Source organism: Eublepharis macularius, chromosome 1, assembly GCF_028583425.1.
Source record: "Eublepharis macularius isolate TG4126 chromosome 1, MPM_Emac_v1.0, whole genome shotgun sequence".
Lineage (NCBI taxonomy): Eukaryota > Metazoa > Chordata > Lepidosauria > Squamata > Eublepharidae > Eublepharis > Eublepharis macularius.
This window is the reverse complement of record NC_072790.1, coordinates 100,134,992-100,154,059: the sequence shown is the minus strand read 5'-3', so window position 1 is coordinate 100,154,059 and position 19,068 is coordinate 100,134,992. Positions and strand designations below refer to the sequence as shown.

Sequence of the window (19,068 nt, the reverse complement as noted above, 5' to 3'; positions counted from 1 at the left end):
AAAGAATCACCCTTTAAACATGTTTAATATATGTAAGAGTATTATGGAGTTATGCACATCGTTCACAAGGAGCCAAATGAGTTCTTGCTGTAACTATGTAAACTGTAACCAAATACCTTCACTGTGATGCTTGGCAGTGTGGAGACTGAATTGAAAAGAAGCAATTTCATGATGAAGAGTCTTGATGTAAATGAAAGCTCAGAAGCTTCAACTTTAACTTTGAAAACAGTTACATAAAAAACATTCTCTTTTAAATTAACAGTATAAACTATCAAAAGATTTACATTAACTACTTCTTTTTATGCTTCAAAACACTTTTGCTGCAGACCTTGCAAAGTAATGCTTGAATAGCAAATTCATTTCAAATTCTTAATCGCTGTTATTTTATATGTTGTCAATGGGTGAGTTTCAAATAATCCTTACTGGCAAGAAACTTAAGGCATAGGGGGGAAATGAGAACTAACTACACAGGAATATTTTGATGGGGTATGCATGTTAACATTGAGTTCTTTTTGCTGAGAATAAGAAAAATAATGTTGGTTGCATGTGAAAGACCTTAATCAGCTCTGCCAGTAAACAGGAGCACAATAATGTTCAGTTTCAAGTGAGTAGGCATATTGGTGTGCAGTAGAAGAGCAAGATTTGAGTCCAGTAGGACCTTAAAGGCCAATGGGATTTTTCTGGGGTATAAGATTTTAAGAATCAAGCTCCCTTTGTCAGATAGAAGTAGCAATTGAGATCCCCGAGTCCTTACACCCCAGGAAGAAAGTGGGAGGTATGTTGCAAAGAAGGGACTCAGGATGTAAAAGTACAATGCAAAATGTAATCAGCTTGATTAGAGAGCAGGGATGGAAATATCGAAAATAAAAATGTAAGCAGGAACTGAGCAAACCTTCAGCTCTTTATGATTTTCTATGGATTTTCCTAGAAAAAATGGAAATGAAGCTCCATATTGTGGAGAAAATATATTCAAACGATGACTGAAATTTTAAAGTCATTTTAAAATTTTAAAATTTTAAAATTTTATATGACACAAAATGTGTGCTTTTTTAAATACAGAGGATCATCTTATATGGCTTTGCAATTGACCGTATTAGAGAAGCAATTTATTAATGTTCTCTTTTAGGCAGCAGTGATGCAAAGGCAGTTTTAAAATAATCTACTGTTTATATAGGGCCAAATAGTCTCAGTACTCATGCCTATGAACTTGATTGCATGCAGTGTACGCTGCCTTTAAGACATCTTGCAAGATGTCTCCAGTTTCAGAAAAGTGCCCATCATATATGTGTACGTCTCATGATTAGAGCTATTGAATCCATCCACACCAATACATTCAATATATGAGGAGCACATTATATGAAATAGAACTATATAAATTAATGTACCTCTTGTCTATATGCCTAGCCCTCCCTTTCATATATGATTTCATGACAGAGGGCACAATATTTATGGATCTGATAAAATATCTCCATCTAGTGGCATTTTTAGAAAACTGTATCAATAGTGAAGTAAAAAGCAACAACAAAGAGATCTTTGTGCAGTATTAAGACTGCTTTGCTGAAGGCTATTTCCCTAAAAAGCATATCACTTCCATGTAGGAACACTTGCACGAGGCAAAGTAGACACAAGTTGTTTATCACATACTATAACATACGAGTGATACTCACAGAATTTCTATTTTAGAGGTTATATTCAGCACTGAGGTAAATTTCAAAAGCAGTTTAAGGTACGTTGTGATGGTCTGCTTTTTAAAGATTTTTTTTTAAAAAATCCCACTGAGTGTACACAGACCCTTAGCAATTTCTAAAATATCCTTTTTTAATAGCTTTTCAGTTTATGAAAGGCATAAAGTTTCATTATTCCCCATGGAGTATGTTATGGCTTTCTTGATTTTATAGGCTTGAATTAGGATTAAATTAGACTTGATGTGAGAAATCCATGATGAGGATATCCCACTTTTTTTTCTGGCTCCAAAACAGCAAGGGGATGGGGCAGGCAAACTGGGCTGGAGCAGTGGCACTAGAAGTAAATGAAGCAGCACAGGAAGAAAATTATTAAATGTTCTCCTTCACTGTTTTCCTAGTCTAAATCTGACCCCGCAAACTGTTCTTTGCCCCAATTTTAGGTCAGGAAAACAGCATGAGGGAAAGTTTCCTCATTCCATTTATTCAACCCAAATCATCTTTCTTCCATGGCTGCGTTAAAAAAAAAAGTAGGCAAAAGCTGATTTTGGACTTCCCATGTCACATTTAGTTTGTCCCTTTGCTCCCAAAGAAATGACTTTTTGGTAGCTTCCTCATAGCAGAAAGAAGCTGCCCTTCTAAACAGGTTCTACTAAAACCAAGAAAGGGGGGACTATCCAAAAATTATCAAGAAACGTTTGTTTGTTTGTTTGTTTGTTTGTTTGTTTGTTTGTTTGTTTGTTTGTTTGTTTGTTTGTTTGTTTGTTTGTTTGTTTGTTTAGAAAAATTGTGCCCCCTTTCCAGGAATGTGCTTGAAGCAGATCACAAAACAAAAATAATAAAAACAAAATTTAAAAGATTTTAATTAAAACCCAGTATTAAAAAATTCATCTCAGCATGAAAACATAGACTATAAAACAGACTACTGACAGCTTGATACAACAATTTTCAGACTAAATCAACCCTTTATTAAAAACCCAAGCATACAGAAATATTTTGGCCTGGTGTGTAAAAGATAGCCACAAGGAAGGGCTGCATTCTTATGAAAAGGCTCTGTCTCTGGTTGCCCTCCACAGAGAGCAGGGCTTGTGAGGCAGATCTTAACTGGTGGTCTGGACAATATGGGAGGAGACAGTCCTTCAATAATGGGGAATGCAATAATGAATAATTATTCTGAGTTGGAGCCAAAGATGGTTTTTTTAACCACCAGATTCTTTCATCCCACTACAGCCCACTGAGCTCCCTGAAATGTTGGCCCTGGGGGTAAGGGACAACATGGAGAATAAAGGGGGGCGGTAAAAGGGAGAAAATTGGTATGTGTATTGTAATATTTTTCCACTCAAAACCAGTGGTGCATGCTAGTGTGATGGTGTTGTAGTTAGAGTGTTGGACTAAGATCTGGGAGACCCATTTTTGAATCCCTACTCTGCCATGGAAGCTTGCTGGGTGACCTTGGGCTAGTCACACTATCTCAGCCTAAACTACCCACAGGGTTATAAGAATAAAATGATGGAGAGGAGAACAACAAAAACAGCTTTGTGGAGAAAGCCCAGATATAAATGAATAAATAAATGAAACAACAGTGTTTTATGCCTGGTCACTTAAAAGCGGCCATTCCAAGAATTTGTCCTGATCAACATGGACTCGACATGGCTCTCCTGTGTTCTGCACCATCAGAGGCAGCTTCGATTTGGTGTCTTGTTTTTATTCTAGATGCAAGAGAAAGCATCTGTAGTTTTCAGGCTTTAGGGCAATACGTATCATTTTTTAAAATTTTGCACATGCGTTGTAACATTGCAACATTACTACATCTGCTGTCCGTCATTCCCCTCCCCTTCCAAGTGCTGACATTTGTTATTTTGAAAGTCCAACGCCTGCAAAAATTACTTCGGTGAGGATTTGCAGGGGACTTATGGGCGGTGGAGGCTTCAGGCTTGGCAGTGGAGGCAGTTGCAGGCTGCCAGCGATAATGTGCTTTGGCGCTGTGCTGGCTCATTGTGGCCAGTATCCTCACCCCCTCCCCGCCGTCTTTTGTCCATAATTTGTCTATCGGCCAACCTGCAGACTGCGCCGAATCAGTGGGCAGTGCAGCTGATGCACATTCAAGTAGCTCCACGGAAACCTAACACTGCAGCGTTCCAACTTCTGCGTCAAAAAATAAATAAAAGCTAGAAGATTGTAGTCATTAACACAACAAGATCACTTGAGTTTAGTCTGTTTAAGCATATTAATCTGGTGATCAACATTGCAGTGTTACTGTGCTTTTGTTAAACAAAAAAAGGCAGAAAAAAGGTTTGAGGAGGGTGGGTGTGGTTACCCTCGGATAGACCAATCAGCTCCCATGAAAGGAAAGGGGGAAGAGAAGCAGAAATAGATATTTTGATTCCTCACAGGCAGAACGTGCGCTAGCAGTGGGTGGGCAGTGGCTTAAAAAAATTGTGGAAAATGTGCAGGGGAAAAAAACAGGGAAAAGACAGACAAAACCTGTTTCTGCTTCCTATGACTCCCTTGCAGGTGCATAACTTGGCAGAATAGATTCTGAAACCCATCTTATCTGTTCTATAAAGTGACCATGCATAAAACACCAACATTTACCATGTCAGAATCATATTTTTTACTTCCTCAGATATAAATCATTAGTGGTAAAAGGACTTGCAGATTTCATTAAATTATTTAAGATTAATTTTAATAAACTACAAAGAATATAACAATATCCCTACCAATACCCAGTGACTCCCATGTCCATTCCCATGCCCTACCACTTATTTCTTATCCAAAAGGAAGATAATTTAGAACTTGTGTGATGATATCCTTTAGTACATATATTATATTTATACGGTATAGGTTGTATCTTACAAAGTGCAATGAAGAGGTATGCTTGGAAACAGAAACTTCTCTCCTTCCCTTTTCCCCAGCCCCCCTTGGAATGATGGGGGTCAGGGATACCTCATGTACAAACAACCATGGGCTTCAGCAAAGAGGATGAATTGGGAAAAATTATCTCAGTCGTCCTAGTCCATCGACAGAGCTTCTACTACCACAAGAGGCTCTGCTGGCAGAAGAAGGAAGTGGGGGAAATTTTGCCATTCTGAGGCATTTAGTCTGTGAGGCTTCCCTGACCCTTAGAATCAGCTCTTCAGTGAGAAGGGGACATGGGCAGAATCTGTATTCATGAGCATCTTCTGATCACAGTTTTTAAGATCCCTCCCTCCAAGTACAACTGTTTTCTTTTAAGTCATTATTGAGTTATCTTTTTCTACTGATTCCCACCAAATGCATTCCTTTTCTTATATTCATTATGAATTCCTGATTCTGAGCTGCATGTGGTGGCAAGGTACTGTCCATAGCCTATAGAATTAATGTGTAAAATGGAAAGTAGTTTCATATCTGTTAAAATTATGAACGATTTTAAGTTGAGGGGGTGACTTCTGTTGTTGTTAACGTTATCTCCTTCTGTTTTACAGGGAAGGAGACTGGTGGGAAGCACGTTCCTTGACCACAGGAGAAACTGGTTATATTCCCAGTAATTATGTGGCTCCAGTCGACTCTATCCAAGCAGAGGAGTATGTGGGTTTTTTTCATTTTATGAAAGGCTTATTAATTCTGTACTTGAAGAAGGTGCAAGGGATTTGTGCAGTTGTGATGTTCAAGCAATGTGACATCAGATTAGTTTCTTTTTTTGTTTGTGCCGATAAATAATTAGCTGTTAGTATTAAATGCCAGTTTGAGGGTAGATCATGTGCTGGAGGTATCAGTGGCAACCTCTCCTCAAGAGTGTTGTGCATAGTTTCAGATTGGTCTACCTGATTGATATTGACAGAGAGCTTGGGTTTTGTAAAGGCACTTCCTGCAAACTGGATCCTTGCCCATTCTGGATATTAAAATAATTCTGGGAGAAAGTGGAAGCTCTCTATGAAAGATTATTAATACATTCCTCCTACAAGGGGCATTTCGTTCACAGTGTTTTCTTTCAATTACATTTAGCTAAGTCTACTTCAGTTACATTTAGCAGAGTCTAAGTAAGCTAGCCCTTACTTAGACTCTGCCAACCTAGCTATGCTGATTCAGATTGTAGTACTGTAACATACTCTGTGGGGCTGCCTTTGGACATCTCAGGAATATCAGTTGCAGCAGCGAGACTCCTGTCTGGGCTCAGCTGCTCAGAACAGATCATTGTATGCGGCATCAGTTGTTCTGGCATCTGTTTGCTTCAGGGCCCAATTCAAAGTTCACCTTTAAAGCCTAGGACCTCACACTTTATTAACCACATATCTTGGTATACTCCCACTTGCCAGCTGTGTTCTGTAGATAGCTGCCTTCTTGCGATGCCATCACTTAGGATTGTCCAACTGGCAACTATCAGGTCACGAAATTTTTCTGTGATTGGTCTAGTCCTTTGGAATGGCCTACTAGGGTGGGTGTAGAAGGTGTCTTCATTTTCTGCATGCAGAAAATACCTTGATATAAGAGGACATTTAATGGAGGTAAATTGTTTTAGCAGGTTGTGTTGTGTTTTTATTCTCGGTGTTGTTTTTATTCTTTGTGTTTTATTTATCATCTTTTTGATACTTATATTATTTTTATGTGTTTGCTACTTGGTGTTTTGTAAGCTATCTTGATTCTAAGGAGATGAGGCAAGATAAAAATTATAAATGAGGCGGTATATAAAATAAAACCAAGAGAAGAACAAGTTTGTTCCCCAAAACTAGGAACATCCAATACTTCCTGGTCTAGATTTCCTTTATGTTAGAGCTGTATAGAATAGAGGCAGTATAGAACAGAAGCTGCCTACATTTTGGCCAGAATTAAATACATAATAATGGCAAGCTTAGAAATAATTCATGGTAGTGTACAGAGAAACAATAACAAACAAGTCGTGAAATCTAACTAATGAATGTGTCTATTGTAAATCAATCAAATTTAAAGCAACATTATAGTCAAACTGAACAAGATAAACAATATATATATATACAGGGTGGGTGATTACAGAGGGCAAAGCACCATATATAAGTAATTCAAATATAATTCAACAAGAATTCCTGTGCAGTATTAAAGTGCTATGTACCTAGAATTGACCAGAGGTCTGAACAGTAATCACCAAAGTCCCAGTAAGTTTGTGGTGAAACAATGCCAGAAGGTCTTCAGTGCAATAAGTTTCTATTGGAGAAACAGTGTATATGGTCTCATATGAAAACAATGAGAGGCAGCAGGGAAGAACTGATACACAGCTGCAACGGGAAGCCAGCAATCTACCCGTTTCATCTCTTCATCCTGGCAGTCGTTATATCACAGTCCAAGCATATACACTTCCACTAGTCATTCAATATTCTTGCCTTTAACGTCTGCCTTCCATTTTGGCGCATGTGTGAGTAAATTTGATTGATTTACAATAGAAACATTCATTAGTTAAATTTCAGGGCTTGTTTGTTATTGTTTCTCTAGAAATAATTCATGTCATCTTTAGATATGGTGATTACAGCATTGCATTGTTTTCCAATTTTGTAACTCTAGTCCTGTTGCATCTGTTATCTGTTTGAGGTCTTATGCTGCAGATTGAATAGTTTTCTGTATTTTGTAATTCACCATCATTAGTCAGAAAGGTGGGCTATAAATGAAGTTCATAAATAAATTAAAAGCTTGAATTACATAATTAGTTTACAATGGACCTGGTTACATAAACTGTTCTATCTGGAACTTAATCCAACTGTAGGTAAACAGCTGCATACTTCTATTCTGCATTCAGGCTTTTCAGCATATCTCAGAAGTTAGATCTTAACAGCTATCAGCAGCAGAGCAACAGCATAGAATTTATATTTACTACTGTTTTTATAATATTTTAAAAACACTTCCTTTTGAGAATAAAAAAAGACTGCACCACTAACTTTCTGCAACAAATTTTTTCTCGTCTTTTCAGGACACAAAACTTGAGTAACCCCCCCCCTAAATTATCCTTGTAAAAGATCTGTTTATAAATGTACATATTAAGCAATACTACTCAATCTCCTCCTCACATTCTGATTTCTTAGAGATCATCAGTTTTAAATGTTTTTGCATTTCTGCTGCTTTTATTTAGGTGGTACTTTGGCAAGCTTGGACGAAAGGACGCTGAGAGGCAACTGCTTTCATTTGGCAACCCCCGAGGGACCTTCCTGATTCGAGAGAGTGAAACCACCAAAGGTAGAATAAGCAGTATTTGAATTGCTATGTAGACAGGTGAACATATAAGCTACATTTGAATGATCAGTCAGCATGAAATGCTTCCTAATCAGACATTGATAACCCTTTTTTTCATGCAACTTGCAAGCACTAAAAATCAATCCGGCATAAATTGTTGCTGAATAACCTTCAGGTTCATAGGATAACTTCTACAATAGATATAATTGTGTGATCCTAGCTTAACATTTTGAGTGGAGAAAAAACTACAAAGTTCAGGGTTGACTGGTCAGAACTTTTTTTGCAAGAGAATGCAATTCTGTTGTTCTCAGGAAGGGGAAGATTGAAAATAAAAAAGGAGTCATAATCAAGACAATTTTGCTTGAATAGTGAGGAAGGAGGAGGGGTTACAGATTGGTATAGTCAGCTTCTCATCAGAAACAGAGCAGGGTCAGTACTTGGTTGGGCAACCACCAAGGAAGAGTCTGCAGAGGAAGGCAATGGCAAACTACCTCTGCTTTTCACTTGCCTTGAAAGCCCCTTTCTGGGGTAGCCATAAGTCAGTTGCAACTTGGTGATACATATGCATACAATGAGGAAGCATTTGCTAGTAATGGAGTTTAAATGGCCCATGGATCTCAAGCAGTTGAGAACTATTCTTGATTTTAAAAACTTTGCAGATGCTAAAATGCTACTTAATGTTATCCAGTATTTGCCTCTACAGTGCTACCTTTGACCTTTAACTACTGAAAGTTGCACCAATCCATTTTCAGCCAAGCAAAGTCTCCTTTTATAATCATAGAGTTGGAAAGCTCTTGGGGCTAATCTAGTACCACACCCTGCTCAGTTCAAGAATATGCAACTAGAGAATCTGAACCAGATGGTCATCCAGCCTCTGCTTAAAGACATGTAGTAGTAAAGGAGACTGCACTACCTCCCATGTCAGTCTGTTCTACTGTTGAACAATTCTTACCATTTGGAAGTTTCTGTTAATGTTTAGCCAAAATCTGCATTTTAATCCTGTTCTCTGGAACAAGAGAAAACACGTCTCCTAACACCTTCTCTGTGACAGCCTTTTAGATATTTGAAGTCCCCACACCCCCACCACACATTTGTCTCTGCTGCAGGCTAAGCATGCCCAGCTCTTTTCTCATAGGGCTTGGTTTCCAGAGCTCTCACTGTGCTCATTGTCTTGCTCCAGACATGTTGTAGCTTGTTCTTCTTGAAATGTGCTGTACTTCAGATGAGGTCTATCCAGTGCAGAATAGGGTGCAATGATTATTTATCTTGATAGGGATGCTGTGCTTCTGTTAATGTAGCCTGAGATTCCCTTTTTTTTAGCATCTACATTAGAGGTTAGAGTGTTGGACTAGGATCTGAGAGACCCGGGTTGAAATCCCCCCACTGCCATGAAGTTTGCTGGGCGACCTTGGGCCAGACATTTTCTCTTGTCTTAACCCTCCTCATAGGATTGTTATGAGGACAGAATGGAGAGGAACATAATGCATACCGCCTTGAAGTCATTGGAGGAAGGGAGGATAAACATATGCTAAAGAAATTGCACTGCTTGCTCATGTTCAGCTTGTGCTCAACTAAGACGCTGAGATGCTTCTTATTTGTACTGCTGCCAAGTCAAGTTTTGTCCATCCTATACTTGTGCCTTTGATTTTTTTAAAATCTAAATGCAACAGTTCCCATTTCTCCCTGTTGAAATTCATTGTGTTTGTCTTGACTCACTGTTTCAGACCTGTCAAGATCATTTTGAATCCCAACCATGTCTTTTATGTTAGCTATCCCTTCCAGCTTTGTGTATACTGAAGATTTAATAAGCATCCCCTCTATGCTCTCATCAAAGTAATTTTTTACAAATGTTCATCAACACAGAGGCTGCCCCTGCTGTACTCTACTGGAGGCCTCTAGCACCAACTTGATAAAGAGCACTGTATCACTGGGCAGTCCAGTACACTTACTCAACCAACTATGACATGACCTGAAAGTAACATTGTTCAGGCCACATTTACCAGCTTGTTCACAAGGATACCATTGGAAACTTTGTCAAATGCTTTGCTGAAATCAATAGAATACTATGTTGACTGTATTCCCATGGTCTACCAAGATATTTTATCAAACAAGGAGATAAGATTGGTCTTGCATAACTTACTCATGATAAACTCATGCAGGCTCATGCAGTAATCAACACTTTCTCTTCTAGATGCTTGTAGACAGACCATTTAATAATAATCTTCTCTAGAATTTTAGCATGTATCAGCATCAAGCTGACCAGTCTGTAGTTTCCCTTTTCAAAGACTGGAGAAACACTCATTTGTCCTCAGTATTCCATGATCTCGCCCATTTCCCCAGGAATTCTCAAAGTCTAGAAATGGAGTTTCCAAAATAACATCTGCAAGCTGCTTCAGTATCCTGGAATGCAATTCACCTGGCCCTGGAAACTTGAACTCATTTAATGTTACTAGATTTTTTTGTCCCTTTGCCTGTGCCTGGCTGCAAGCCTCACATTGTGTGTTCTGCTTTTCTCGGGTTGGACATAATTCTCCTTGTAGGAGAAACCAAGGCAAAAGAGTTAAGTAGTTCTGTCTTGTACCTCTTCCCCAAGCAACTGGCCTACCCCTTTCTTATTCTTCTTGCTTTACACATCATGTGTATCCTTTATCATTGTTTTTAGCATCCCTTGCAATGCTCAGCTCATTCTGGGTGTTAGCATTCCTGAAACTATTTTTACAGGTTTGGACAACTCTATTGTATTTGCCTCTGGCAATATGTCCTTCCTTTCATGTCCTATACATTTAGATCTCAGTTCAACAGAGATTTCCTTGTGCGGCCATATTGAGTTCTTTAGATGTCTCCTATTTTTGCTTCTCTCTGGAATAGTTTGTGGTTGTGCTTCAGTATCTTTTATTCCTTTTGAGGTTTCCCTCTTAGCATTTTAAGCCACACCTGAAGAAGAGAGCTTTGAGTCTCAAAAATTTATACCCTGAAAAATCTTATTGATCTCTAAGGTGCCACTGGACCCAAATCTGGCTAAGCCACACCTAATTTTTCTCTGAGCTCTTAGAAATTAGCTTTCCTAAAGTCCTGGGTACAGGGTTTTATATCCCTTATTAGAGTCTTGATGTAAAGGAGAACAGAGTTTCCTAGCCATGACTTTAATTATGCTTTCATGCTTTCTGTTTTTTTTTGGAGTACAATATGTTATCAAGCATTTTAATTAATCTTAATTAGAATAACTATTTCTAGTTTTGTTAAGCTTTTATTTTCTTTGTTTAATAGGTGCCTATTCATTATCTATTCGTGACTGGGATGATATGAAAGGAGATCATGTCAAACATTATAAAATTCGTAAACTCGACAATGGTGGATATTACATTACAACTAGGGCACAATTTGAAACACTTCAGCAACTTGTTCAGCATTATTCAGGTAACTTTCCAAATATGCCAAATATATATTGTTGTATACGCACTGCCTTTAAGATACAAAATATTGCCTATGGAAGTCTTTCAGGAGAAAATGTTAAGGAGCTTAATATTTCTGCACTGAGTTTATTGGCCCTTCTAATTTATTTATGTATTTATTAGAATTTATACCCTGCCTTTCTATTCTCAAGAATACCTGAGGCAACCTGTAAACATATTGATCCATTAGAATATATATAAGGAAAGGATTTTTAAAAAAATATGTAAAACAAAAAAGAATATAAGCAGTAGTGAAAACAATGGGTTGGTTCCAGCAGTTTTCTATTTAGCTAATGGTCAAGCCTTCCTGTGAAGCAAGGACAATTCCACGGGCACAGGGAGCCGGGCACTGCCAACACTCCTTACATTAGAGAAAAACTCCACCTTTAGCAATATAGAAATGTTGGAACCAATCCATTAAAAACAGTAGAGAAAACTATAAAAACAGTAGCAATCAGAGTATAAAGAGACTTTTAAATATTAAGATTTATACAATCTGGTAGAGGAAAGAAATAAATTCCGCAAACTCTTTTCTCTTTCCACAGCTGCAAATGGCACCAGAGGAGGAAGTCAGATTTCAAAATTCTGTGAGGGTTAAACCCCTTCACCTCCTCCTGTGCCATGACCCCAGACCAAATTAGGACCCTGAACTGCATCTATTAGCTTTTTATTAATTCCATAAATATCACATTATAAATATCTACAATATCATGTTGACTTTGGCATTCAGTTTTTAATAACTCCTTGGTTCCCTCACTTTTCCATTACAATTGCTAATTTTCTTATTATTTGAGGAAATAGTGAATGCTATTATTTTTTATGAAAGATATTTATATGGGAATAATAATACCATGTTTGCAAAGCTGTTGTACAGATTGCTACATGATAATGTATGTGAAACAGTTTGGACTCGTTAGCCTTTCCTCATAGGAAGGTTGCTCCAAACCTTAATCATCATGGTTGCCCTCTTCCATACTTGCTGCTTAGTTTTAGGTAGGTAGCTGTGTTGGTATGCAGTAGAACAGTAGGATTTGAGTCCAGTGGCACCTTAGAGACCAACAAGATTTTCAGTGTGCAAGCTTTCAAGAGTCAGAGCTCCCTTCTTCGAGAGTCAGAGCTCCCTTCTGAAGAAGGTTAAGCTCTGAAGAAGGATGCTTTGGCTATCAAAAGCTTACACCCTGAAGGTCTTGTTAGTCCCTGAGATGCCACTGGACTCAGATCCTACTGATATACTGCTTAATAGAGTAATGATCTCTCTCATTTGAGTTCCTTAAGAACTCTTGGGTATATGCCATCAGGACCCAGAGACATTGTTTTTTTCATTTCCCCAATAGGTCTAGAACTTCATCTCTAGTCACCTCAATTTGATTCATTTCTTCAGACTCCATTCCTAAAAATAGTGCCTCTCTCCTCGTGTTTATGCTAGGGCTACCAGCCTCCAGATGGGGCCTGTAGAGCTCCCTGAATTACAAGTCATTTCCAGACTACAGAGATCAGTTTCCCTTGAGAAAATGGCATGTCTATGGCAGTATACTCCACTGGGGCTCTACCCCCAAATCTCCAGGGGTTTCCAAACCTGGAGTTGGCAGCCATAGTATAAGCTTCACACTTTCCACAGGGAACACAGGTACAAAGAATTCATTTAGATTCTTTGCCATCTCTCCCTCTTCCTTCAGCTATTCTTTTATTCCTTTGTCATCTCAGGGCCCAAATGCGTCTCTAGCCAGTGTCCCGCTTCAAACATATTTAAGGAAATGCTCGTCACAGGATCATCACATACATATATGTGACAGAAGGAAGTCATTTCCATCTCATTTTAAAAAATAAATTGAAGCTTATTTGTGAAACTGACAGCGTGCAAGCCTATGCATGCTTTAGCCCATGTGACTAGGACAGAAAATCTACAATGTCTCTTCTAAATGTTATCCATGGAAAAGCATCCCTAGGGAAAAATACCTGAAACTGCCATTACCACTGATCATATGAAAACTGAGATAATGGGAGGAAAGCTTTCTACCTACCATTTAGCTCTTTGACCAAGTAGCTGTGGCAGTTCTTTGGGTTTACCTCTTCATACCTCCTCCCCTCCAAAAGTATCTCCAGTGCTACTACCACTTTCACGAAGAGGGAAAGAGTGCACACAATTACCTTCACTTTTTCTGGTTTTACTGCTGCCCACAGCAGGGGACAGGGTAGTTCAAAGGTGATAGAAAAAAGAAGTGGATTAGAAGTTGGTCTTACCGGCTTTGATATAGCCACTGTGAGGAAGGAACAGGACTCTCGTGCCAGCGCTTCCCTCCTTTCACTTGCCCTGGCCTTACCTTGCACCCCAAATAGGATAGGTTTCAAAGCAGAATGCACTAGTTGTGTTCACTATGTGATGTAGCAGAGGTAGTCTACAAATGATTCACATTATCATCCCATACAAAGCACAGATATGTGAACCTGACAGCCTTTGTTCTTACTTACAGCTTATAGCTTCTTAACGTCTGATCTAGAAAAACTAGTAATATCTTAAAAGTTTTTCCCTGAATTGCAATGAAGGTGCTGAATAGGATTCCAGAGCTTCTGAAAACATGTTTTATTGAAATCCACTTTTTTCCAAACCTGTTTTTATGTGAATGGAAATACTGTATTATCAACTACTAATGTAGCATTAGGGTATAAATACAGTTCTTATTCACTGCTTAGAAATGCATAAACATGGAAGTGTTGTGAATTGTGATTGATATGGAATACTAATGACATTTCTTTATTGAGGCTGATTTCCTCCTTCACACTTAGAACAAATTTCTATTACTTGTTAGTCCCATATTAAGGCATTTTAGTATATCAATTTACTGAGGGGGTTAACTGGTAATTTGATAGAATATATCAATTTTTTCTATGTACTGTACCATATATTTTTCACTTTAGAGAGAGTATATTATTACAGCACTCTTAGCTATGAAATTAGCAGGAATGCATCTGTATAATTTATTTAATCCTTTAAAAATGTTTTAGAAAATGTGTGTGTCTTTATCTTTGAATATACAGAGAAAGCTAGAGAAGCAGAGTTCTAAAATGATCTTCTATTGTTTATTTCAAGAAATGTTAATGGAATTTTGTATGCTTGTTAGAATGTTCAATATCTAAAACAGTCATAAACTATAGTAACATTATCTGTTTGGGATTGTTCCTGCATTGTTTTATTTCTGTGTGCAACTCTGCTCATTGTCCCCCCCCTCCCCCGCTTTAACCAAAGAAACTTTGTAAATTCTGGTCTTTTCTTTCTACTTGGCCTATGGCTATGCTAATCAGAAGACTACTTGTCTACTATGTGTCGCCTGTTTTATAACATTAATTAATAATGTGTATAACTCACTATTTATTACAAAACTAATCTGCCCTCTTACTTGCTTCTGAACTTTACCTGGGCAGTCCACATTCTACTTCCTATGTACTAATAATTTTTCAGTTTTTCTCTTGATTGTTCTGTTGATACAGAGCCAGAATATTAATCCATGGCAGATTGTTACAGCTGGTAGGGAAATCTATTGCTAAAGAGGCATTTATTTCTGTATGACTTTCAGGCTATGGTTTGCTGCAGCCACATATTTGACTAGCTTTTTCAAATCAAGATGTAAATAGCAGTGGCCAGTGAAGTGGGATGAAGAACAGTAAATGGCTGCTGCTGAGCAGCAGCTGAGAAGGAGAGAGGACAGAGAAGGAGGCAGCCACAGCAGGGACAGTTTTCACAGTGCACTGCAGGTACACAGCTGGTAAATGGACAGCAGTGGCATGTGTGGCTATGGGCCCATGACAGAATTATCCCATTTCTAGACAGAGCATTGCCAGCCGTTTACCAGCAGGGCATCTGTATAGTGTTTGCACGAGCCACTCCCTGCCTTAACTACCTACGTGATCTTGCTGAAATTGTTTTAAGGAGCCTATTAATTGGCCTTGTTGAATCATTTACTTTCCCTCATGCTGCAGTTTTTCTACTGTGTTATTGATTTTACTAGTTGTATTTTTATGTTCTTTGATTTTACTGCATGTTGCTTTGTGCATATGTTTGTGGAGAAGACAGTTAATGGGATGGATCCAACCATTCTCCAAGGAGCCCTCCTCCATGAAAGAGCCACACTTAGGAGGAAGTCTCCTTTGGCTGGAGGGGGCTTAAACATTGCTCAGTGGAGTGGTAGTATTGGATAGAAGCCACTCCACTGTAAATCAGTAAGCATACAGAGCTCTCTTCCTTTTCAGTTAGTGCTTCACAGCAACTGTTGCCTTCTACCGCACTTCACTGACCACCACTGTATTTGAATGTATATCTTCCTTTCTTTTTCGCTCCTGGCTATACGCATTGCTCTTCTGACTCCTCTTTCTGGCATTCTCCTGTTCCCTTCATATCTCTGCCTGACACCCTCCTCCACCACTTTTTATCTAGGTTTTTCCTGCTTGGAGTGTTGCCTCCTTAGGGCCCCTCTGTCTTCCTTTCCTGACTTGCTGCTGCTTCTAGCCTTCCTTCTATAGGCCTTTCTGCCACATACAACTTTTATAACAGCTGGTGAGTTCAGCTGTGGTTGACAGACCTTTCTGCCTTCTCTGCACTTATCCTCAGACCATCACTGTTCCCAGTAGTGTTTAAAATGCCTCTGTATATTTTCAATTGAATGTTTTAAGTGTGCAGTTTGTTTATCCTCAAACTTTTTTTGAATGCTACTAACAGATAATGAAACTTGTTTACTAGCACTGTTTTCTTGCTTGCTATGTTTTTTCATGTTGGTTACTCTTTTCTTTCCCCTTTGCTTCACTTCTGCTTCATCAGAGAGAGCTGCAGGTCTTTGCTGCCGCTTAGTAGTCCCTTGTCATAAAGGAATGCCAAGGCTTACTGATCTGTCTGTCAAAACCAAAGATGTCTGGGAAATTCCACGAGAATCACTACAGTTGATCAAGAGACTGGGAAATGGGCAGTTTGGGGAAGTATGGATGGGTACGCAGAGCAAATATTACTATATTTTAAAATAGGATCTCAGCTATAGAGACAAGAATGGAAGATGGAATGTGGAAGCAAAATGAATCATGGCCAACAATATCAAAAAGCAGATGTCTTCAGTTACTTAGCATAACATGCTCCTGGCTTTAAAAACTTTTCATTCTAAGCACTGAGTAATTTTTTTTTTTTTTAAAGGAAGGCAGTGTTACATGTCCCTGGCTGTAGGTGTCAGGTTTGACAAACTACCTTCAGCTTAGCAATCAAGCTTTGCACATTCTGATCAGTTACACAGATGCTTGACATAAGCATGCTATCTGGAAATTAACTGAGCCTGGGCACTGAAGGACGTACCATCTTCCATCTTTCTCAGCGCATGCATAGCTACCTAGATTATAAATATTTCATTTATTAATTTCCTTTCCTATAGAGAAAGCTGATGGTTTATGTATTAACTTAACTGTGATTGCATCGAATAACACTCCACAAACTGTCGGATTGGCTAAAGATGCATGGGAAGTTGCACGAGATTCATTATTTCTGGAAAAGAAGCTGGGTCAGGGCTGTTTCGCTGAAGTGTGGTGTGGTAAGGCAGCGAAAACTGTTTTCTTTGGGAAGAATAATTACAAACATGTAAAGTCAGTTTCAAAAATTTAAATCTAGATGAAACACAGTAATATGATGTGGTCAAATTCAGCTACCATTTCTAATATTGTGCATCAATAATGGGCGAGTCTGTCAATTTGCAGTGCAAGTCCAGAATTGCTTGGTCTACGCCATGATGAGTGATGCATCAATGTGGTACTATAAATGCTTCTACGCTGGTTTTGCAAAAACATGGGGTTGGATTCAAGGAATTACAATAGAAATCTGCTCATGAAATTGAGCTTTTCAAACCCCTTCTGCTATCTTCAGAAGCGCCCCCGAACCCCATCACTCAAAAAACTGCTTCTGCAGGTCATGGCTTGCAGGTTGAGTAAAAAATCCACAGAAACCATAGATTCCCATCCCAGATGTAGATCCTTTGGATCCAACCCATTATTCTGTCAGTGGAAACAGCTGTAAAATATATATATTAGGATTAAAGTGAGAGCAATGACTTAGGTGAGTTCCTAAGTTTCATCACACGAGTTCCTTTTTAGAAAGAGTGGGACTATGTAGAGTTCCCAATAAATTTTATGGAACTAAGTAAATGGGAAATAATTTGGAATGCAGGCATGTACAATATGTGACCTGGAATATTTTATTTTGCAAAATTTATTCTCCACCTTTCTACCCTCATCAAGGGTTTCTAAGACAGCTAACAGATTAAAAGCCATTAAACCCAAACAAAACGTATCATTTTAAAAAAAAAGTCTATATCAACTGGCAGAAATTGGCAACAGAAGGTGACAGGTAAGTCTCCCTGAGAGCTCCAGAGGCACATGATGCATTTACTTGACTGTACCTAAGCAGTTGTAGTTAGTGCCTGAATGGCAGAGTGCCTGGGAACAGTATCTATACCACCTTAGGTTCAATGGCATAAAGGTAGGCTATACATTAAATGGAGGGGGGATATAAATAACACTAAGCCATCTAAGCAGTGTCCCCAAGTTCATCTTGTTACCCCATGTATGTGAGTGGCTTCAATAAACCTCTGTGAAGAAAAATAAAGCGCTGCACTAAGAAGTATTATTGCAATGAGAGCAAAACCTACCTGCTGTGTGTAGTATTTGGATAATCATTTACTCTGCTTCTCATAATGACATTTACCACTACAAATAAAATAGCCAAGCAACCTTTTTTTTCTTAATGAACTTGAATGTTGCTGGTTTGACAGCAACAGACTTGGCAATTATCAATATAGCTTCTTTTATTATTCAGTTCATTGATTTTGCATATAAATGTAAGTGCTCCTTATTTCAAATTTTACAAAAAAATCCAGGGATATGGTTACGTAGAAAATATTTTGGGTTATAAATAGATCAAACATAGCAACAAATTATTGAACTTCAGTAGGTACTGTTCTATGTATTACCATATGCACAGGTGTGCAGAAGTAATCTGGACTTGGACAGCATATGCTTTCTCTTTATATTACCTTTCTCAGAGAATACTATTTGAGTAGGATGAGATACAATGACAGTGGTCATTGAGTGAAGTTAACAGCTGAGGATTTGAAGCTATTTTGCTACATCATTGCTCAATGCAGTCACCACAGTATATGAATCTTGTTTAAAGAGGGTTACTAAAATTTTACAGTATCAGTAGCACCCACTTCTTAATGTTTCATTTACTGCACTTTACTACACAGGCACTTTTATATTGACATGGTACAAGCATTGTTCATGGAATGTTTCCTCTGACTGTATATGCGGATTCTGTTGTAGGTACTTGGAATGGAAATACTAAGGTGGCAATAAAGACACTGAAGCCAGGTACAATGTCCCCAGAATCATTCCTTGAGGAGGCACAAATTATGAAAAAGCTGAAGCATGACAAACTTGTCCAGCTTTATGCTGTGGTATCTGAAGAACCCATCTACATAGTCACAGAATACATGAGTAAAGGTAAGTTAATAATAATGCCTTTGTTTAATATGTTCAAACTGACTATAAATGGCTGCAGAATATGGAAATATTCACTAGCTGTTTAATGCAAATTAAGTATACTTTGGACACACTGTTGTTGCTGAAGTAAAGAGTTGTAACAATATGTCTTTCTACACCCTTTAGATGCACATTTTTATTTATTTATTATTTGTTTACATTGTTTATAGCCCACCTTTCTTGCTGAGTCTCAAATC

At 38.3% G+C, this 19,068-nt stretch overlaps 1 protein-coding gene across 8 annotated transcripts in view; it reads left to right on the top strand.

Moving 5' to 3' along the window:
• Positions 1–19,068, top strand: part of FYN (FYN proto-oncogene, Src family tyrosine kinase) — a 153,643-nt gene that overhangs the window by 119,373 nt on the left and 15,202 nt on the right. For 6 of the 8 annotated variants that reach the window (XM_054975589.1, XM_054975554.1, XM_054975571.1 and 3 more), the window contains 5 exons: positions 5,147–5,245; positions 7,756–7,859; positions 11,124–11,273; positions 16,119–16,283; positions 18,653–18,832. In XM_054975589.1, coding sequence (XP_054831564.1) covers positions 5,147–5,245; positions 7,756–7,859; positions 11,124–11,273; positions 16,119–16,283; positions 18,653–18,832 — 698 coding nt within the window. Of the gene's footprint in view, positions 1–5,146; positions 5,246–7,755; positions 7,860–11,123; positions 11,274–16,118; positions 16,284–16,713; positions 16,870–18,652; positions 18,833–19,068 lie in introns of all 8 variants that reach the window. The other 2 variants (XM_054975598.1, XM_054975607.1) reach the window with 2 other exon arrangements.